The sequence below is a fragment of the Paroedura picta genome, chromosome 1 (genome assembly GCF_049243985.1).
Source record: "Paroedura picta isolate Pp20150507F chromosome 1, Ppicta_v3.0, whole genome shotgun sequence".
NCBI lineage: Eukaryota > Metazoa > Chordata > Lepidosauria > Squamata > Gekkonidae > Paroedura > Paroedura picta.
In genome coordinates, this window is record NC_135369.1 from 37,128,800 (window position 1) to 37,151,283 (window position 22,484).

At 43.3% G+C, this 22,484-nt stretch overlaps 1 protein-coding gene across 9 annotated transcripts in view; it reads left to right on the forward strand.

Moving 5' to 3' along the window:
• The window catches only part of RTN4 (reticulon 4), a 118,806-nt gene extending 97,123 nt beyond the window's left edge, over nt 1–21,683 (forward strand). For 8 of the 9 annotated variants that reach the window (XM_077334110.1, XM_077334081.1, XM_077334089.1 and 5 more), the window contains 6 exons: nt 6,849–7,056; nt 10,197–10,335; nt 17,018–17,087; nt 17,807–17,853; nt 18,888–18,946; nt 20,521–21,683. In XM_077334110.1, the coding sequence (XP_077190225.1) occupies nt 6,849–7,056; nt 10,197–10,335; nt 17,018–17,087; nt 17,807–17,853; nt 18,888–18,946; nt 20,521–20,563 (566 nt within the window). In that variant the 3' untranslated portion in view covers nt 20,564–21,683. Of the gene's footprint in view, nt 1–5,137; nt 5,169–6,848; nt 7,057–10,196; nt 10,336–17,017; nt 17,088–17,806; nt 17,854–18,887; nt 18,947–20,520 lie in introns of those variants that run through there. The other variant, XM_077334146.1, reaches the window with a different exon arrangement.
• Nucleotides 21,684–22,484: the final 801 nt, after the last annotated feature.

Sequence of the window (22,484 nt, forward strand, 5' to 3'; positions counted from 1 at the left end):
CTTGTGCCAGTTGCATTTCTTCTCAAGAGCTCTTTCAGCCCCACCTACCTCACAGAGTGTCTGTTGTGGGGAAAGGAAGGGAAGGTGATTGTAAGCCCCTGAGATTCCTGTGGGTAGTAAAAAGCAGGGTATAAAATCCAACTCTTCTTTGCTTGTGGACAATTGAGAATTGATTTGTATGACAGATGTTTGGTTTAGATGGCTGATACTTTCCTAGAGCAGCTCTAAGCCATTAGGTTTTACAGTTTCTGTGTTAATATGCGAGAAGCTTCACATTAAGGTCTTTCTGGCACATGATCTGAATCCCTGTGTAAGGCCAGTAATCCCACCTAGTTTTGCGGGCAGACCATTTTGTCTACCAACATCAAAAGTGCATATTTATGTAATCTCTTACCTTTAGCATCTTGCCTTTAGCATGCTTGGGAGAACACTTTGTAGCAATGAAGGAGGATGCAGAGGTGGAGGTGGGAGTTTATCCATGTCATGCTTCTTCCATTGTTTTCCCCAGACCTAGTAAGAGGAGAGGTGTACTGGCCCTTGAAGAGTGGTCTTGTTTGCAGCTCTTCACATTTACAATTGTTAGCTGTGCATGAAATCCAGGTGTCTGCTGAGAAAGCAAAATTACCTTGCAAACACTGGTAGTGCCAGGGTGAGGGGTGTGAGATCCCTTTCAGCCTGTGGTGGCCGGATTAACAAGTGTTAGCTTGCTTGTGTCACATACAAGAGTTATAGGCAGGAGAGGGTCTGGTGAGGGGGCTTGCAGTGTAGATTAGGTCTGAATTTATACAAACAATGAATTGTGGCCTGTTGTGGGAACCATACCAAGAGCACTTGTGGCTCGCTGAATTTTCTCCAATGCATCTGTAATTCTGCTGGAGACCATATAATTGAAATAACACCTCAAGACTTAATCACTGCTCACAACATAGTGAATAGTACAGTTTTAAATAACCACTAGATCTAGTAACTGACAATGATATTCATAAGTTTATTGGAAATTGTGTATGTTTCTTGTAGTGCAAAGAATGCATGTGCACACAGACATATTTGTTAAACCCCAGAATGTGCTGATGCATAATATTGCAGCACTGTTGCAACTGTATCAATCCAAGAGCAAATATTTAAGCTTTTCTGGGCCAAACCCAGAGCTGTATAAAGAGCTTTGACACTCTTCAGGTGTCAAAGTGATACTGAGATCTTTTAAACTTAATCTCATGCTCCATTTTCTGTAGTGGCCTGTAAAGCCCCAGATGATATTACCATCTGTGCACCATCTGCTAGGCAGCACACAATTTGGTGTTTTGTAATGATTAGATTTTACACCTTAAACACATATCCTTACAATGGTTGGATGTGGTGCCCATGAGTTCCATGGTCAGCTATTTACTGTATGACCACCAAGTGGGTGGGAGTCTTGTGCAGATTCAAATGTTGCCTTGGTAGCAGTTGCCACCACAGTGTTGGTTTGTAATCTGCTTTCCTAGTGTATTTTTAAAATCCCATCTTTCCTGCACTTGGACTTTCTGTGGGAAGGGAGTGGCTCCGCCTTCTGTGGCAGCCATTTTGTGGTTTATTTATTTTATTTATTTATTATATTTATATACTGCCCTCCCCGGGGACTCAGCAGTTTACATAAGAACAAACAACAATACATAAAACAATCTATAAACATGTGAATAACTTTACAATGATAACGAATGGTTGTAACCGTATAACAATGTAACAGTATAAATAATATAGACAATACAACAGTGCAACAATACAAACAGGTCCAGAGCATGTTGGTGGAATTCTGAGGGGGGGGCAGAGGGGGAGCAGGGGCCTTTCAGTCGCTGTTGATTTCGTCTGGTCTCACCCAAATGCCTGGCGGAAGAGCTCCTTTTTACAGGCCCTGCGGACCTGTTTAAGCTCCGTCAGGGCCCTGATCTCCTCCAGGAGCTCGTTCCACCAGGTGGGGGCCACAACAGAGAATGCAGGTTCTCACCATCCTGTTTCAGAATTCACAGAGTGCCTAGAAACTCAGAAATGTTGGGGACCTCTGAGTTAGAGGAGTTCTTGAATGCTACATGGGAACAAATAGGACTCTTTTTGTGGTTGGAGGTGGCACAGTTCCTTGTACTTCCCCCCCCCCCCCCGACTGTTGTTCTTAAAAGTTTCTTCATTCTTAGTTTCTATACCCAGTGTTTTATGGATTTTGGAAGCACAATATTTTAGGATTAGCTGTAGAACCTAGCATTAGGTACCTCAAATAACCACTGAGGAATTTCTAACTAATTGCTGTGAAGAAAGTCTTTGAAGGGTTGAAAAATGTTGGAAACCCCCCTCACCCTCCATGTATACAAAAATTGTGTACTTTTAATATTTGTAATTTGATTAAAGCTTCTCTATTAATGATTTAGCTTTTACAATTGATATTTGCAACTCTATTCATGGTATTTTCTTTTGGGGGGGTTATCTCATCTCTTCTGGATAGGAATTTTCTCTCCTCCTCGGTTTGTGGTGTTTGCTTTTGAGGCAAGTCTTTGAAAGCATATAGCTGTGCCTCATAAGATCTCAGAAGCTTGGAAGTGAGTGAGCCAGGTGTTCACTGGGTCTATAGCAGGGGTTGTCTACCTGTGGTCCTCCAGATGTTCATGGACTACAATTCCCATGAGCCCCTGCCAGCAAATGCTGACAGGGGCTCATGGGAATTGTAGTCCACGAATATCTGGAGGACCACAGGTTGACTACCCCTGGTCTATAGTATTCTGATCAACTTGCTTTTCCTTGTAGTGAACTGTGTTGTTTAATTACGAAAAACAAAAAATTGGAAATCTATTGTGGCTGTAGAGACAATTTCAGACTAGATTTGTTTCTTGTTTCAGACAAGATTTGTTTCTTTCTGCCTTTTCAGTCTGCACTCCTTCAGACTTTCCCTCAGGCTGTTGATCTGACCCAGCTCAGTGTTATGTTAACCTCTGAAATCTTTCCCCTATTAAAAACCCTTCTTTTTGTTGTTTGCTAAATGTTTGCATGTTCAAAATAAAGAATGTGTGAGTTATCGATATAAAATAAAGCTGCCTGTTTACTAAGTCTGTGGCTTCTAGGTATAGAATCAGCTGACAGTTTGCTGTACTGTGGATCACCCAACTAAATTACCTGTGCCTCTGCTCAGGCATAACGCAAAAGGGTGGTTTTATTTTTACTGTGGTTGGTTTGGGAACACAGTCAACTGACCTTCTGGATAAATGTGTGGAAAGAAATCAGTTCATTTTCAGTTTCCACTGGGAAGAATGGCTAGAGGAGAGTATTTTGAGCTAATTACTCTTGTTGCATGCTTCCTCTGAGGAGCTCATGGCATCGTACAATATTCAGGTTTAGAGATAGTGACTGTAGCTCAGGATTACCCAGAGAACTTCAGGAGAGAGCAAGTATTTGATCCTAGCCCCAAGTCTGACTGCAGTGTTGTATTGTACAACATCCTGCTGTATCTGTATACTTATAATGGTGGCTGTGGGTTGGTTCAATTTATGTGGCACTTCAGAAACCATAATATTGTCAGTAGAAGTATGAATGATGTCGACATGGGGAATGAAAATGTAACTGATCTAATTTTGAATTGGCCTTTATAGTATAGATGAAAAATCTACATAGTGAGGCTTGGGGCCCAAAGATTTTTTTCTACAAACTCAAGAGAACCCCTGGGTTTTCAGAATAAATTGAAAAATTTAAAACGTGGCCAACAAGACTGCTCACTGAGATATTGAAGAGGAAGAAGAGCTGGTTTTTATATGCTTTATATGCTTTATATTCTCTACCAGGAGTCTCAAAGCGACTTACGATCTCCTTCCCTTCCTCTCCCCACACCCTGTGAGGTGGGTGAGGCAGAAAGAGCCCTAATATCACTGCTTGGTCAGAACAGCTTTATCAGTGCTGTGGTGAGCCCAAGATCACCCAGCTGGCTGCATGTGGGGGAGCAGGGAATCAAACCCAGATCACCAGGTTAGAATCTACCACTCTTAACCCCTATACCAGGGGTAGTCAAACTGCGGCCCTCCAGATGTCCATGGACTACAATTCCCAGGAGCCCCTGCCAGCATTCGCTGGCAGGGGCTCATGGGAATTGTAGTCCATGGACATCTGGAGGGCCGCAGTTTGACTACCCCTGCCCTATACCAAGCTGGTGGCCTTGGGGGTTGCTGGGCAACCATAAAGATATTGCTGAGCCTTCCAAGCCTTATTTTCGGTCAGTCTAGACGGGTGGGGGAGATTAAAAATTAGGGGAAGGAAGAAGGGAACGGAGAGAGAAGCTGAAAGTAGTGGAAGAGCAGAAAAAGGTATGTGGGTGAGAGAGCAAGGGAAGGCTGAAGACTTGAGAAAGACAAAGTAAAGAGAGGAGGTGCAGGAGGATATAGTGCAGGGAGAAGGTTATGTGGAAAAATTAGATGCTCCCTGCAAGCCCTCATCAGTCCACCACTTATATGCTACATATTTTTAAATAGTTCATTGTGGTATGTTGTCATTAAAAAAAACAGCAACAACCCAAACCTAGATAAAACAAGCATAAATAATTTGCTTCAGACATCTTGACTTTTAGATTCTTTAAATGTTCAAATTTTTTAAAGAAGTGGAAAAGTTGATAAACGTTTCAAATGGAACATTCCTGCATCTCCCAGAACTACTGCTGCCTGGTTTAGTTTTTTTAATGCAGAACATCCATTTTTGCCCCCTTGCGGGAGTCACTGTTTTAATTTGTACTACCAATTATAGAACTAATCCGAAAACAACACTTTTAATGCTTCTGTAAAACACCAGTCATTCAGCTAAACAAGAAGTACATAGGGACCATACCTTCTAATTTAGATCCACTCCAAATATACCTCTTCGAAATGGATCTTGAACTGACCCTGGTGTCCTTCAACATTTTTGTTTTTTTCTAAAACCCAGTTATGTTATGTATAAGAGATAGCTGTGAATACATGTGAACTGGATGGAGAAGCTGTCCCTGTGGACGATGATAGCTCAAAATTATTGGTCGGGGCTTTTCTGAGTTGTGCACTGGTGAGGCAGCAGGGTGCTCTGTCGATCAGATGACCTGTGAGTGCCCTAGCAGGAAGAGGAAAGGCTTGCTAGTCAGCTGTGTGAAATCCGTGCTTGCAGGAACCCTTGCAAGATGGATGCCAGAAGTGGTGAGTGTGTGAGCGTCTTCAGAAGTTTTCCTGGGACCACTGCCTTCTTTCCTCTGCACTCATTCTGTGCTTCAGAATCCAGTTTACTGTGGTCCTCTTCTCTTAATTCTGTGGGAGAAATAAATAGGATTCAGGAGAGAGGTGTAAATGTTTCGTTGGGTGCAGCAGCAGCAATTGAAACTGGAACTCTCTTTTTTGAAGATATGGTCAGAAGGCTTTTACAGCTGTCCTATCGAGACACTTGCTTTAAAAGCGAAGGAAAAAACTGTAACTGGATGAGCTGTGATCATAAGGCAGGATGCTAGCCCTGCTATTTTTAGAAATACCCAGTGACAGTTCTTGTTTGCTTACCAAATGTAGTCTGTGGTATTTGCTTTACAATAAAGCTACAGCTACCTTACTCTTTTAATTTTTTTGTCAAGTAAGTTTTGCTCATTCACACTTGTGACAGCAGCAGAAAATTATTTCTAGGCAAATACTGCTTAGAATACCCCTTTGTGTCTGTCTCTATTGGTGGATATTTTATGTGCATTAAGGAAACACCTTGCAAACAGTTGAAATTCTGTTAAATAATCAAAGCACCATCTTGCTCAACACTTTGTGAGCCAAAAGATAACTATTTAGTAACTATGTACAGTGAAGATAAAAGAAAAAGCATCCCTTCCAAGTTTAAGTCGACACAATGAAATTGACTTTTTGAACCCGTGAATTGAATGAGTTTGAGTGAATTTGAGCCAGTGTGTTGTAGAAGTTAAGCGCTGCAATGCTAATCTGGAGAACTGGGTTTAATTTGCAATTCCTCCACATGCAACCATCTGGATCTTGGGTCAGTCACAGATCTCTTAGAGCTCTCTCAGCTCCACCTACCTCACAGGGTGTCTGTTGTGTGGAAGGCAATTGTAAACCAATTTGAGACTCTTTTAGGTAGTGAAAAGTGGCTATTAAGCCAATTCTTCTTTTTTGGGAAAATCTTGAGTTGTGTGGGGTGGATGAGAGTCTGTAAAGCCAAATTCAAATGCCAGTAAAATTCAAGCCAAAAGAAAGCTGCATGCATTTGATTAGGAATGCTTGTACTAATTAACTCCCCTTCCCATGCAAACTGTATGTTTGTGTGGACTTGGTTCCCTCAGAGGTATTTCTCATGCTCTGTTTTTCTCACCACGTGCCTACGCCATAAGCATTAATAGTGGCATGGATCTGCTGCTCATGTTCCTTCCACACACACGCAGTTCTTGGTACAATTCTAACCCAGTACATTCATTGTGAGGAAATTGTACCGAGGGATCAGTTTTCTACTCGATCAGCTTTTGGGATTTTGAGGAATTTTAATTGTGCAATTACTTTGTGGCATTGCTCTAACTTCATTTGGGTGTGCTTAAGGTACTGTCCTTGCTTTCTATGTTCAACCAAATAGTAAAGACCAACTGTAATTGATACCACTGCTACAATACCTCTTTGATTTAAATTCTTGTTAAATTTGATAGCTCAAGCATGTATTCCATTTTTTGTATGTCCATATGCCTGTACATGTGTGTATGTATGTGAATGAGCTATGAAGTAGGGAAAACTCCTCTTAAACGTTTGTGGTTTTAAAAACCGAGAACAAGTCATGTGCCATTGCTGTATCCAAATTCTAGTGACTATATACCCTCTGATCTGTCTTCTTTTAACTCTCTCCAGTTGTTGACCTCCTTTACTGGCGAGACATTAAGAAGACTGGTGTGGTGTTCGGTGCCAGCTTGTTCCTGCTGCTTTCTTTAACGGTATTCAGTATTGTGAGTGTGGTTGCTTACATTGCCTTGGGCCTTCTGTCGATGACCATCAGCTTTAGGATATACAAGGGAGTTATCCAAGCAATCCAGAAATCTGATGAAGGCCATCCATTTGGGTAAGTCTCTTTTGTGTAACTTCTCTTGCAGAGATGAAGGGTTGCAGTGGGCATTTGGGTTTTTGTTTGCTGCATAGTTGGGTAAGGCACCTTCTAAAACATTCATCTTGAAAGTGCAGCACTCTCAAATCTCTGCCAATAGAGGGATTTTATCAGTGGTGTGCGACTTTACTTGCTCCTTTCTGTTGCTCTCAAAATTGCTTCCTGAATTTCTGCTTCTGGGAAAGAAGAGACCTCAGGGAAAGCATGGAGGAAGTCTGGAGTTGAATCCAGGAAGAGGGACATGGTGAAAATCACCCCCCACACACTTTTATCAGCAGAGATGATAGCTGAGATCTAACCCATCATAAGTTTTTCATAATCCTTGTATTTCTTTGTCACTGTCTTTTGAGTTATTCACACAAGAGAAATCATTTGGAAGCAGATTATGGGCCATGTGTACAACAGCCCTTTGAAAGTGAAAAGAGAATATGTTTGCTGGTATAACTGACAGAGTTGTTGCTAAAATCAATGCCTCCATGTGGGGCTATGTGTGAACTTTGGCAATTTGCAGTTTGCACCTCCAGCATTGATACCTGACCATGGCCACCCCACTGCCCATCTGGAGGACTCTGCATTATTACATTTAACATTTTAGATTTTTCAGGCACTAATTTTTTCAATGGATAATTTGTTCACTTTTTAAAGTACTTGTTCTTTTTTAAAGGAATTGGTTGAAAAGTTCTTATACTTTAGTTTAGACTAACATGTAACCGCAAATTTAAGTATTTCCAGATTCCTCCTTTAGGTGCAGGGATGTAATTCAGAGAAAAGCAAATCTCTTCTTTTTCGGTGAAAAATATATTAAATATATGAATCCCTCCAAATTTGATATCAAAATAAGTAATGCTTGATTTTCCTCCTGTTTAAGCATAATTGGGCAAATTCAGAATTGTTAGTTGTTGAATCTTTGCCTCTGACACACAACATTCTTAAAGTGTGTGCTCAGAAGTTCTCAGATTGGTGGATCTTAATTCTCAGAATGTATGCTTTATAGTTATAGGCTTACTTATAATATTGCAGAAAAACAATAAATGCTGATTTTTCTGCCCTGCTTCTAACCATTCTGTAAGGCCAGTATACTCTAGGATTGGGTTGCATTTTGTTGCTGAGGTGGAATGACTTGCTTAAGGCCCCTAGGCAGATTTAGGTAGGCCATTCTTTCCTAGTTATTCCTTCTCTATAAGGAGCAACCCATCCCTGCTGTATATGCCATAGTTCTGCCTGAGCTGTCTGCCTCCAAACTGCCCTTTCTCTTGTAGTAGTGCATCTTTGGATGATTATCATGCAGACTTCTGTGGCTCCCTTTCCTGATCTGCTGCTTCTATGCTCTTTAGAGCAATAATCTCCAACATCGTTCCTGTCTATGTGTATCCTGATACTGTCATAGTTCTTGAGAACAAAATCTGAAGAGTTTTGAATGGAAAGGGGACACACACAAACCCAGGAAACATCAGATCATTCCTTATCAGCTGACTGACTGCCAAAGATCTAAGCTCATTCCATTTGGGCGTCTCACAGATGTGTGTCTCAGTTTAGCCATATTAGGACTTCCATATGTTTGTGGACTTAGTATCCTGTCATTATGGCCACTCAGGGAATAAGCCCCTCCCCCCCCGTTTCTTTGGAAACCCAAAATAGATAGTCGTTTTCTCCCAGAGTAAAGAGCCTATGCTTTCCTTTTTTCAGCTGCCTCAGTGCTTCTTCAGGGAACATTGATTCCTTTGTTATAGGGAGATGCTTGTCAGGGCAACCCCCCCTCCAAATATTTGAGGTTGGTCATGCCTGTTCAGCAGCCATTTTGTGGTGGCCTCTATTTTCCCCAAAATACAAAAATGCCCTTGGGGCTGAGACCCCCTACTTTAAAATCAAATATATATTTTATCTGGATAGCACATAGTCCTGTTTAAACTCCAGTGGACAAAGATGGGATCATGAAGCAGAAATTGTTGTGCTGACATCAGAATGTATTGCAGTGGCTTTCTAGAGGGAGACCCTTCCTGTAAAAATTACATGGGGTAGATACGATGGAACATGATGTGTCATGGAACATTTGAATGTGTCATTGTTAACCAAGGACGTTTGAAAAGTTTCCAAGGTGGTAGAGCTGAAGACTGGATGACTTGGCTTCCAGGCAACTTCAGTAGCTCATAGACCAAAACTGGGAAAGCTTTTTTTTTGAAGACCCAAATCTAGTCTTTAAGGGAGAAAAAATTAAACAGTGAACATTTTAATTTGTGTCGTAAAATCAGAAAAGGATTTGCATTTAACAACTGGGGGTGCAGTGTCTACCCTCATGTAGGTGATGTTTGGAGTGGGGTGATAAATGGGTAGAGGCATGAAAGTGCAGCGTTGAAGGCTGATTGTGCGGGATGTGGCATGGCTTAATGTTTTGTGGCCACTCAAGTGGCATAAGAGAGCAGATGAAGATGATCAGATGTTCTACTAGATGAGAGCCTTCTGAGTGACATTAGCACAGTGAGAGCAAGGGTGGTATAGTGGTTAAGAGCAGCAGACTAATCTGGAGAACTGGGCTTGATTCCCCACTCCTCTGCATGCAGCCAGCTGGGTGACCTTGGGCTAGTCAGTTCTCTTGGAGCTGTTCTCACATAGACCTCACATAGACCTCTCTCAGCCCCACCTGCCTCACAGGGTGCCTGTTGTGGGGAGAGGAAGGGAAAGTACAGGTAAGGACTCCTTTGGATAGTGAAATGCGGGGTATATAAAAGCAGCTCTTCTCTCACAATTGTATTTATTACTTTAGTTGCCTAATGTTATTTAAGCCTGTGGGAACTTGTCTTGTTTATTTACTGTTTGTCGGTCAGCTTTAAATAGAGTTTGTTTCTGACAATAAAGGCAGTTCAGTTGCCAAGCTGTATCCATTCTTGGAAAGAGAAACCACTAAGCTTTCAGGTGTTTGTTTGTTTTTTATAGCTATGAATAATTTAGAAGAAGCCCAGCTCTTAATTCTTGTTTGCCTGTACAATGTTAGGCCACTGTGACTTCTCCACTTATTTTCATTGTGCTTTGACTGAGAACTTGGAGAGCATGAATAGCTCTGGAAACCAGGAGTCTTACAGATGGCACATTTCCTCTTCCAGGACTTACTTGGATAAAAATGTTGCTGTGTCCGAAGAGCTTGTTCAGAAATATAGCCATGTTGTGCTTGGCCACTTCAACAACACAATTAAGGAGCTCAGGCGCCTCTTCTTAGTGGATGACTTGGTGGATTCTCTGAAGGTAAGAGTCTTCCTTTCAGTCTTCTTGGATTATAGCAACTGTTCACAGGGATTGCATTAACACTGGGGAGATGTACAACAACCAGGTTGCCTGAAGAGGCTATGGGGAGGATTGGAAACAAACAAAAGTCACAGGGTGGGCAAGGAAATAGTGATTGCCAGAGTAGTCTGGTATTCTCTGTTCCCTTTATAGCAGAATGAGGGATGAGATCTTCCTGAGCTTTGTTCCCATTCTCAGTTGGGGATGTACTAGATTTGCTTCTTCAGAGGTCGCTTTCCTCTGGAAACATGGGATTTGGGAATCTGCACATCAGTAAATATAGTACAGTAAAAAATAAATACATACCACGAACAAAAGTAGTGCGTAGAGTACAAGAAAGATTTGCAGGGTCTCCTTCCAGAGGAGGAGGAAGAAGCAAACTTGTGTTGCTTTGTCTTGCTGAACTGGGTTCTCCAGTCCTGCCACTGGATCCACCAGGTACCAATATACAGTCATAACATTTGCGAAGGCCTTCTGGATAGAGTCAAAACAAAACAATCATACTTGATTATTCCACATAAATCTGTCAGTCGGTTTTGCATGTGTGCACTGAAGATGATGTGCATAAGCTCTGTGCAGTTATTGTATATGTGGACCTCTGGTAAGAAGTTGCTTTGCAAGTTTGGGATGCTATCATTTTGGGGAGCAATAGTTCCCCTGATTTCTAACCAGAATGAAAGGGGAAACATAATTTAGTAAAAAGCCTTTAAGGTGGGGCAAATGAATGTTCCAGGTGGGGTGATGTGCACACAGGCCTCACCCTGTCTATGGCCTTGATTGTCTCTAGTTCGGAGCTGTGAAGTGAGTTTTTTCCAGTATCGGTACCAAGTTCTGTGGTTATAGAGTGAGCGGAGCTGAAAGATTAGCTGTGTTATCAGAAAGGATCACCCACCGCCTGACACTCTTGCATAATGATTAACTGACATCTGTTTTGTTTTATTGACTTAATAATGCAGCTGCAAGTTATTGGTTGGGTGACTTAAGGGTTGTCAAGGGTGCTGAATGAAGTTTAGATGCCCTGGCTTGATGCATTTGATGAAAGTTTTTCATCAGGACCAAGCCAGGACCCAACCAGCTTTCTCTGGATATCTCTTCCTGATATGTACAAATGTAACACACAGGATGTGCTCTTTAAATACATTGGTAAATTCCCAGCAGAGGTGTTAATGAGCCTTAAAAAAATGGGAAGAAGGTAAACATTTGAAATTTTCCACCATTATTTGAAGATTAATTTTTCTTTTCCTTTTTGGCTCTGATATCTTTTTTTTTTTTTTTTTGAGAACTAGAGCAATATGAAGTATTTCAAACCTAAGTTTGCTATAGATTCATATAATTGTAATTGTCTTTCCCCATTAATTACATCTGAAATGCCAGTTGCTTTGTCTCCAGGGCAAAGGGCGTAGAATAGTCCCAGTGGACGAGAAAGTGCCAGTCCCATGTATAACTTTGGTTCAACAGCTGCCAAGATAATTTGGCTTCCAGCTGTGCTGAACTCTGTCAGACTTGGCAATTGTAACCAAGCCTGCATCCCCGCCTATGAGGGCCAGAGGTCTTGCTGATGTTACTGTACTGCTGGGAAAGCGGTTTGTTGCACTAGGATTTTGTCAAGAATCATACAGCCCTTGCTAAGTAACAAAAGTGTCTCAGCCTTTTTCAACCTTTTCCAACCTGAAATATTTTTTTCGGCTTCAAAGAGCCCTGGATATGATGTCAGCTAGCCGCGCAATGGCCATAAAGAGTTATACTGTCCCTCAGACATGCTGGGCCCAGACTGCAAAGAGGCCTTAAAGGTCAAAACCTTGAACGGGATCTGGAGCTCAAACGGGAACTAATGCAGCTGCCCCAGCATAGGCTGGATATGGGCAAGATGTCCTAGGGAGAACCCTGGTGTTAACAGGCAGGCTCAAGGAAGACAGAGGGGGGGAGAGACATGAGGTGATTTGATGACATTACTAGTAGCTGTTCTGGTTTAAAGCAAAATCTGACAGCAAAAGCCATGCAATATATTTTATTAAAAGCATTTAGAAGAAGAAATCTTGGTTTATGTACCCTGCTTTTCACTACCTGAAGGAGTCTCAGAGCCATTTACTAAAGTCATTCTTCCCTTCCTCTCCCCACGACAGACACCCTGTGAAGTAGGTGGGTCTAAGAGAGCTCTGACAAAACTGTTCTGCGAGAACAGTTCTAATAGAACTTTGACTAGCCCAAGGTCACCCAGCTGGCTGCATGTGGAGGAGTGGGGAATCAAACCCAGCTCAACAGATTAGAGGCTGCTCCTCTTAACCATGACACTAGCTGGCTCTGTAAAGTAAAGCAGCAGAGGGGCATAGCAACAGGCAAACGTTCAGGTTTTTCTAAACACTTCACCTGAATAGATGTTGAATAATGGAGGGTGGGGTAGAAAAAAATTATCTAGGCCGTGAACTTAAGCCAGCATGGCTGAACTTTGTGTACAATGCTAGACAAGTCTGAATAGGCACAGTGGTAATGGGTGGATTTTGTGTTGGGTTGTAGGAGGTATTTGCCTCCAGTCACAAGTATAAAAACTAGTAGGTTATTGAATGTGTCTCTGCCCACAAACAGAAACCTTTGAAAGTCTGAGAACACAGGAAAAATAGAGGGTAGCTGTCATATGGACAATTAATGTTAACTGATGCTGTAAATAAAGAGTCAGTGGAAGCCAAATTGGGAAATATGTCCCAGTGGCCTTGGAGCATAAAAAGTCCCATAAGCACAATCCTCTTTCATATCATCGTCCCCCAGTGAAGTATCCCTCTCTGTCAGTTAAATCCAGGTATTTCCCAAAGAAAGCCAAAGCTAGCCACTTTAGTGCAAATCAAAAGGTCAAAACAAAAGCCATGCAATACCTTTCGAAAGTTTTGGAGGGACCAATATCTGAACTGGCCCACTATGGTCATACCTGAAACAGTGTAATATCGGCTCTGGAATAGACCTGAAGATTGCTGTAATACTATGCTGTCTACAGCCTTGTGGCTGGTTTCTTATCTGGTCACACTAGTCACTTCGCAGGTGAAAATTCATCACAAATTTGGCCCAGTTCATGTTCCCCAAATTGAGGTCCAGGGGGAGGCACCTCCTGCAAATATTTCCCAGACTTTTGTCCAGTTTTGGCCATTTAAAACTTAGCACTGAGCAGGGCAGTCTTCTGTTTTGAGGAAAGGGCAAACCTATGCCTCAGAAGCATTTGAAATCAGGCTTAAGGCTTGGTAATCACCTTCATGGCCATATGCACTCTGGGCCCTGAGTACCTGAAGAACCATCTCTCTGCCTACACCCCCCCCCCCCAGACAGCACGTAGCTCCTCAAATACCAACAAACTGGTGATCCCTGGCTCCAGAGAGGCACGTCCTGGCCCCCACGTGGTAGAACAAGCTCTCAGAACATGTCAGGGTCCTGCCAGAGCTGAAAGAATTGCACAGGGCCTGTAAAATGGAGCTCTTCCACCAAGCCTTTGGTCAGGGCCAATGAAAACAAAACTAAAGACCCAGGGGCCCCTCCCACCACCAGCCTGCGCTCAGTCAAATTTGGAAAACACTCCCAAAGTCTGGTAAACTTTACACAGTCATTGCACAGATGCAGAATCTGTAAAGTTATGCCTTTAATGTCAAAATAGTTATAATTTGCAAGTTATATATAGGGAGGGTGGTTGTTATTGTTGTTAGGTGCGAAGTCGTGTCCGACCCGACCCCATGGACAATGATCCTCCAGGCCTTCCTGTCCTCTACCATTCCCCGGAGTCCATTCAAGTTTGCAGGGAGGGTGGTATATAAGAATAAATAAATAAAATATAAATTGAAATAAATGAAATAATAAATAAATAAAATGCAGGCTGACTGAGTAATAACAGGTAACGATGGTATGGCCTGGTGATCCAGAACTTGAAACTTACCTGGTATAGACATACACTCGAAAAAATACAGCATTCACAAATCATTAAAACCGTGGGTGCCACATGTTGGGAAACTGTGCTCTCACCATGTCTCTTAATGGTGCCTGTCTGCTCTCAGTAGAGCTTGTGGCGCAGAGTGGTAAGGCAGCCGTCTGAAAGCTTTGCCCATAAGGCTGGGAGTTCAATCCCAGCAGCCGGCTCAAGGTTGACTCAGCCTTCCATCCTTCCGAGGTCGGTAAAATGAGTACCCAGCTTGCTGGGGGGTAAACGGTAATGACTGGGGAAGGCACTGGCAAACCACCCCGTATTGAGTCTGCCATGAAAACGCTGGAGGGCGTCACCCCAAGGGTCAGACATGACTCGGTGCTTGCACAGGGGATACCTTTACCTTTACCTGCTCTCTGTGTATTCCTATATGATCAGTACAGCGATGTATGTGTGTATTGTCCTATGAAAACTATAAGCAAATTCATTTATTTAAAGTGTGGTGCTTTCTAGCTTGTACTGGCCTGGCACACATGCCCTTTCTGGTTTCTGCCTCATATTCCTAAAATCTAATGCTAAGAGTGCTTATCTGTCTTGGAAAACCCCCATCACTACCACCCCTGGCTTTATGCCAATAAAGGGACTCTGACTCTGTCTGTGACCTCCCTTGGTATCCTCTTAGCTAGGCATTCATGTGACTGCACTCTGCCTCCCCTGTAGTAATCATGTGATGGCCGTTCTGTTTCATTAGCTATTATGCAAGCTCCCTCTGTGACTTTGTTTTGAGAGCTCTTCCCCCTCCTCCCAAATTCCCTGCTGAATATTTTGCCCTCTGTCTAGTTGTGGGAAGCAGCAATCTCATCCCAGAAGCTGGTGAGTCAGCATTTCCCTCTGACTTGATAAGAGCAGCAGCTTAGCACAGCTCTTTTGGAGCAGCTGGCTGGCCTTTGGGCGAGCAGGGTGCCTTCTCCAGAGCCTGCAGGTTTGCAGATATAGGTTCATCTTCATTCTCCCTAGGGCAGGGGTAGTCAAACTGCGGCCCTCCAGATGTCCATGGACTACAATTCCCATGAGCCCCTGCCAGTATTTGGGGATTGTAGCCCATGAACATCTGGAGGACCACAGGTTGACTACCTCTGATCTAGACCCAAACAATGCGACCTTTTTGCCAATTTAATGTTGTTAATATTTCAGGCTTGCAGGTAAATACTTGCTCAGTTGCTTTTCAGAACACAGGAGAATCTTCAGTACTTTGAAAGCAAACAAAGAGCTGATGATTCCTTAGATAAGAGTGGAAGCATTTGATTGGAGCTCACAACGTACATGATTTGTATGCAGAAGGGTGTGGATTCAATCAGTTTCATGCATTAAGAGGATCTTGGCTAGAGAGGAAAGTCCTCTGCTGAGATTCTGGAGAGCCAGTAGGCCAGGTGGACAGAAGGCCAGAGTTGGTGTTAGGCAGCGGCATGTTGTGATACCAAGAAATCATAGAGTTGGAAGGAGCCATACAGGCCAACCTCCTGCTCAGGGCAGGATCAACCTAAAGCATCCAGGATAATCAGCCCCTCTGAGGCAGTTGTCTGTCGCAGGTCTCTGATTGGGAGGTTCTGCAAAACTGGTTGCCTCCCTCCTTCTGGGGCCTAAAGCATCCCTGGGCACATCCTTGGTATTAATGCTGTGCCATGGAGACCCCACTTGCTGCCTACTGGTTTGGGGGCTTCTAGTCATCTGCTGAAAGGACACCATCCTTTTTGCTGTTGGAGCACAGATTTGAGGTTCTTTGAGATGAGTAGCAGAGAGGACATAGCTGAGGATATTACGGTTTAGGTGTCTCCTCTTAAGGCACTTTTGCCCTTTGTTGAAGTGCAGGATAAAAAAGGCGGTGAGCACTAGAGGCTCAGGCAAATGGCGGTCCAGACCCTGAACTTTGATCTTTCTTGTAATGCACCTGATAACACCAATTTTGAGTGGGTGTTTACCTCATGGCCGTCAATGCAGCTTTGGAGGTTATTCCAGCACTGTCTTTGTGGAGGGGGATGGAACATTTGCTGTGTGTGCATTGAGGTGGTGGGAATTTCTAATGGTGATCCGAACACCCCAGAGTAGTGCAAGTATGAGGCAAAGTCAGCAACAGAAGGGACAGAAGTCATTCCTGCCTTGAATCTGCTTAGGTGGAAAAGGGGTTCTTGAGCCTCAAAGAGACACGCTGAAATCCTGTGACCCTTGAGACATCCTTGACCTGGCAGAGGACTGCTCTGCAAAGGGCTGCGGATCCCATTACCGGTCTGCCTGGCTATAATTATCTCTGACTCACAGAGGCTGGAGGGCTGCTGCCTTCTGTCCCTGCAACCTCAGACAAGTCATGTTAATGAAGGCTCTCTAAGGCTTGTTACCTGCATGGCCGTTGCCACAGGGAGGATGCCAAAAACGGTATCCTGGTGGGTGATCCGCTTCTGTCTGACACTTTAGAGCGGCTTTCTGTGCAAGGGAATCCCGATGCATGGGCAGTCTCCATGCCCCCCCCCCCAGCGCCGGCAGCAGCCAGGAACAGAAATTGCGGGCAAGACCATACATGGCACCTCTGAGTCCGTTTACTGATTTCGGAGATTTATATTCTGCCATTCCAGAGTCCTGCTTGAGGCGGCTTATGACAAAATGATAAATTGTCGATGCAGGAACAACAAGCCATTAAAACTAGCTTCCAGTTGAATGTGCTCCTGCCCTCACTTGTCTCTCTTGTTCTTACAGTTCGCAGTGTTGATGTGGGTGTTCACCTATGTTGGGGCCTTGTTCAATGGGCTGACACTAATGATACTGGGTAAGTTCCGTTCTGCTTTCCTCAGCCGAATCCTTTTGCAATCTTAAAAATTATACAGAAGCAATTGAGGGCAAGGTCTTTTTAAGGGATTCTTTTGCAAAGCCAGCATTATGCCAAATCCTTTGAACAGATAAACACATGCCGTGAAAGACTGTAGGAATTAGGAAGAAAACTCCCAAGAAATCCACTGCATTGCAATTATATTGCTTTGCTGGGAAAAGAATGAAAGCAAAATGATAGAGAAAAGATGGAAGACATACAAGGGGATAGCGTGTTTAAATTCAGATAAACGTGACAAAGATTGAGCCCTATAGGCCGTAGCAGAGCTGTCTGGCAGGGGTATCCTCCTGAAGTTTACTTTTGCTGCTGGATGAGGAGGCCTGAATTATGTTTGAGGCAAGAGTTTCCCAGATTTTGAGTATCCTGTATTTTGAGCTCAGAGTTTGTTTCTGTTTTGGAAAGAACTGCAATAACTGAAAGGGACGATAGGATCGTGATTGGTTGGGAGGAGCAAGGATAATCTCGTCTGGTTAGTGGACATTACGTACCTGGATACACAGTGTGGGGACTGCTGCTGGGTAATGTTCATTTGTATTGGTCAAGCAGTTCATCTGCATTCAGGCATCTTTGTTGATACGGTTTGTAAGAACTATTTCTAGGTATTTCAGTGTCTCTCAGTATCTGTAGATTGAAATCTGATGTGTTTCTCCCCCCTCTAGCTGTGATTTCGCTCTTCAGTATTCCAGTTATTTATGAAAAGCACCAGGTGAGTATGTAGGCTAATTTGATCACTAGCATTCTTTCAAAAATTGGTTGTACTTGGTTCCAGTATTAAGAAAAATCATGAATTAAGGATGGAGAATGCTTGACTCCATCAGTAATTTCCACAGGGGGAAGGAATTTTGATCTGCAGAGTGCGATTTGTCTCCTCCTCCTTACTGCAGCCCCAAATACCGCCCCCCCCCCCATCACGCTTCTCCTTGGAGACCACGGAACACCCAGGATCAGCATGAGGGGTGGAGTTGCAGCAATCTTGGGGAGTTGGTGAAAATAATATACCCTCCCAGCTGTGGAAGTCTTCTCTTGAATCCAAACCCATCTTCTGTTCAGTATTTCTGCTTATAGCTAATTCCCCACTCTGGAGTTTCAGATGCTGTCAGGACAATAAGGGTGTCCCCAAGGCTCCCTTGGCAGCCTTTGCATCTGTCCCTCCAAATTACCCTTTGTCAAAGATGCTGCAAGGTGGTGGGGGGCAGTGGACAGTTTCAGATAATGCACTAGCAAACCTGCTTCACTTCAAGTGGAACAGAAAGTGGTGCTAGAACTACTAAGGCAACCTCAATATTCAAAGACATGAATTCTCTGAATCATAGAATCTGGAGGCACCATCAGGGGAAGGCCTTGGCTCCTGTGCCCCATTGTTGGCTGTCCAGAGGAACTGGATAGCCACCATGTGAGTTAGAGTGCTAGATTAGATGGACCATTGATTCATCAGGGCTCTCATGTTATGTTCTTATGTGATAAGTTGGCCTCCTCTCCCCCAGTTTTTGTTAAACTGTAATTGGCAGTGATTTCATACAGAATTAATGCTTGGGGAGACTAATATGGGAGGATGCAATTTTAGAGAACTCAATTCTCTCTGACATACACCCATTGTTCTCCTGTGTGTAACATTCTGCTTGGATATAAACCCTGTGTCTTTGCAGCATTACCTAGTAATTAAAATGTATGGCAACAGGGGTATAACTTTTGATACATGCCAAAATGTAACTGTAAATATGAATTCCCTTTTCTTTTCAGGTTCAAATTGACCATTATCTGGGCCTCGTGAACAAGAATGTCAAAGATGCTGTGACAAAGTGAGTATGGAAGCCTGTAATGGAAGACAATGCAACATAAATTGCTGCTTTATCTTAGTGAAAGGAAACTGGCTCAAGGAAAGAATCACCTTTCATTCTGGTGCAGGGAAGGTATTTGATGAAAAAGGCAACGTTGGTAGAAATTGATTGAATTATTTTTGCAGAATTGGTTTGAAAGGTAGTGAATATTTGGATTTATGGATCAGTTGCTCTGCATAAAGTAATTTGAAGGTGTGGTGTGAAGTGTAATTGCAGAGTGGGTGGTACAGAGCTGGCCAAATTCATCAAGGTAAAAGCAGCTTCTGTAGCTCAAGTGTTTTGTAGTTGCTGAAAGCTCAGATATGTTGGTAAAAGATGAAGGTCTTGAATTGAATTACTGTGATACTGACAACCTTGGTGACTTTAGATCTGATGGACTCACATCTTCCCAGACTTGCTTCCAAAGGGTTTGAGGTAGCTCTGAACTCATGTGCCTTCTCTTCTTGTGCCTGTTAGACCATACTTGAAGTAGCAACTTCTACCAGCATGAGGCAATGGTTATTAATGTTGGTCTTGGATGTGGAAAATCCAGAGTCAGAACTCCTCCATACCATAAAGCGTGCCTGGTGACCTTTGGTCAATCACTCTTTCTCAGCCTAAGTTACCTCACAGAGTTGTTAGGAGGAGGACAGTGAAGAGAGTCCCTTGATCTCCTTAGAGGGTAGGCAGGGAAAGTGCACCAAATAAAATATGTATCATCTCCCTTGCCAATCAAACTTGCACACTTCACCCATCAGGAAGTGCAAGCAAGGGACATGCACGTTACTGGTTCCCTTCTAACTTCCAAAGATACTGTCCCCTGGATGGGCTTGGGTCATGCTTGTTGCTGCATCTGAGGTCAGGAAGGAGCAGTGCCTCTAAACGGTATAGACGCCCTTGGTTTGTGTGCATTTTTATTTATTTATCACTGTATTTCTATACCGCTGCTCCCAGAAACTGGCTCGCGGCGGTTCACAAAAACAAGAAAAAGGCAATATCATTTAAAAGTACCCCAATAAAACAATTTAAGCAGATATAAATACAAGTACAAAATGGCAGTATACTAAATATCTTTAAAAATCACTCCCCATATGTACCGGCTGGGAGATGGAAGCAGGCCCCCTACACTGTCTAGCACTGCAGTAGGAGCCAGGAGGGGGGGAACGAGATCAAATACCCCAGGGCTCCCACCCAGCCTCAACCAAACACCTGCAGAACTCAGAGAGTCCTGACAGGGCCCGCAGTTCGTCCTGGAGTTCATTCCATCAGAAAGCAGCCAGGACCGAAAAGGCCCTGGCCCTGGTCGAGGCCAGGCACACCTCCCGAGGCCCTGGTTCCTTCAGCAGATTCATACCCGCGTTTTCACTTTTGTTTCACTGTGGCCTGGATCTGCAAGCACTTTCCAGCGGGGTGTTTTGTCCTTGATCATCTCTGGAAGCTGGTGGGTCCTGGACAAGATGGCCCTTGCCCCTCCCAACTCTTCCTTTTCTGATAGTAAATTCTTTCTTGCACATCTTTCTGCACATTAAAGTAGCTCTTCTCATTGTCGTTTACAGGATCCAAGATAAAATCCCTGGACTGAAGCGCAAAACTGAATGAGAAGCCTGGAGCAACTTTTAATTAAATAGGAGTTCATCTTTTAAGCGGGGCGGGAGACATTATTCATTTGGTTTATGTGGGGTCAGGGTGTAGCGTAACCTTGACATTGCAGTGCAGTTTCACAGATCTTTATTTTTTAGCGACGCAGTTTTTCAAGGAACGAAAAACCACCTTGACTGCCATGTGTTTTCATCCTAAGTATCGTAAGCTGCTATGTATGGATTTCAACCTAATCCTCTTTGCATCTCCCATGTGCAGCACTGGTTAACCTAACAGTTTGGAGAGCTGTACATTTTATGCTTTGGCTGAGGTAGTTTTGCTGCGTTTTGAGAGGTCCTGGTGCAGGTGGAACGCAGGGAGAACACTTCCCGTTTTGCGCAGTCTCTGGTCTGTGTAGATTGTTGAGTGCAGATTTTCTAAAATGAGCTGTTAGAAGAATATGCCATTGAAGCAAGCTTCAGAAGTCTTGCCCTTTTGGTATCCAGTGTAGCTGTATTGTGCTTTTTAATTTTACTGTTTTATCAATTGCCAATATAAAAAATTATATATATATAATTTAGTTATATATATATATATTTAGTGTTTCACAGCCGCTTAGGATGTTCAGCTCCTCCACAGTGCTTGAAATATCAAGAGAATTGAACTGGGTTTTTTTTTAGCTGTATGGTATGTAAAGCTTAAATTGTCAGAAAACACTAGCACCTATTAAATAAATAGAAAAACCTCTGCACATTACAACACAACTTCTGCCATAACCTTTGCTGCACAAAATTCCTTTAGTCTATTTTGAGTAAACAAGTTTACAGTCTCTCTCAAACTCTGAATCTGTGGAAGGAATTTTTGAAGGCGTGATCCCAAGAGCCTTGCAGGCAGAGCAAGGAATCCCTAGCATGCTTGTTCTCTGCCGTGCTAGGACTCCTCAGTGGCTGTGCATGGATCAGCGGGTTGTGCCCCGATGCTGCAAATGTTGTTTGGAAATTTCGAACATTGTTAATGCAAGAAATTACAAATGAAAATGTATACACTTGCAGTTTAAGCTGTATTGAACTAAGTCTGTGGAATGCATTGTGAAATGTAAAAACAAAACAACTCAAGTATCAATAAAGCGTATAGACTTAAAGGATCTTGTGGGTCTAGGATATCTGTGCAGCCTATTGTGTGTGTTCCCCATCTGACTCAATCATCTCCATTGAACGGTATCGTTACAGTGGCACTGGGCCAGAGGGGGAGGCAAATGCATGCTTGAACATCCTTAGGGTTGCTGACAGAGCATTGTTTTATTACTTGCTTAGGTTTGTTTAGATGTGGAATGGATCCCGGGATTCCATATCTTGATCACAGTGCAGTGTATGTTATGACCTTTGGAGATGTGTTATGTGCCATTTTGAGATACTGGTCAAGCCATTGAATGCATCCTGATGTCCTCAAGGTGAGAGGACAGCGATGATGAGCTAATATTCTTATGCCTGCCTTCAGGCTTTCTAGGTGGAAACTACATGCTGCCATGAGCAGCAGCCCCTCATACCCTCTTCTCCCTACAGAAAGCATGGAGAGACATAATCATGACAGAGATTGCCCCACCCATGCAAAGAGCAGTCAGTTAAGTGGACTCTGTGTGTGTGTGTGTGTGCCTGCGCATGTGTGCACATATATGGACTGAATGCAGCGACAAGCTGCCAGAGTCCTCTGGTTGAATAGATGGCTCAATTTGATCTGCCATGAGAAGCTCATAGCCAAAAGTAGGCAGTTGTGGCAGCTTTCGCCTGCCCCCTCCAAAGCCGCTCATTTTCCATAATACAATTATGGCTCACTGGGGGTGATGTATAGTTTGCCAAGCTGCCCGCCTCTGACCAACATGCTGCTTTTCTGCATTGTCAGATGACTAAATTCTGACCAACCTGAATGTTAACAAACTATTGAC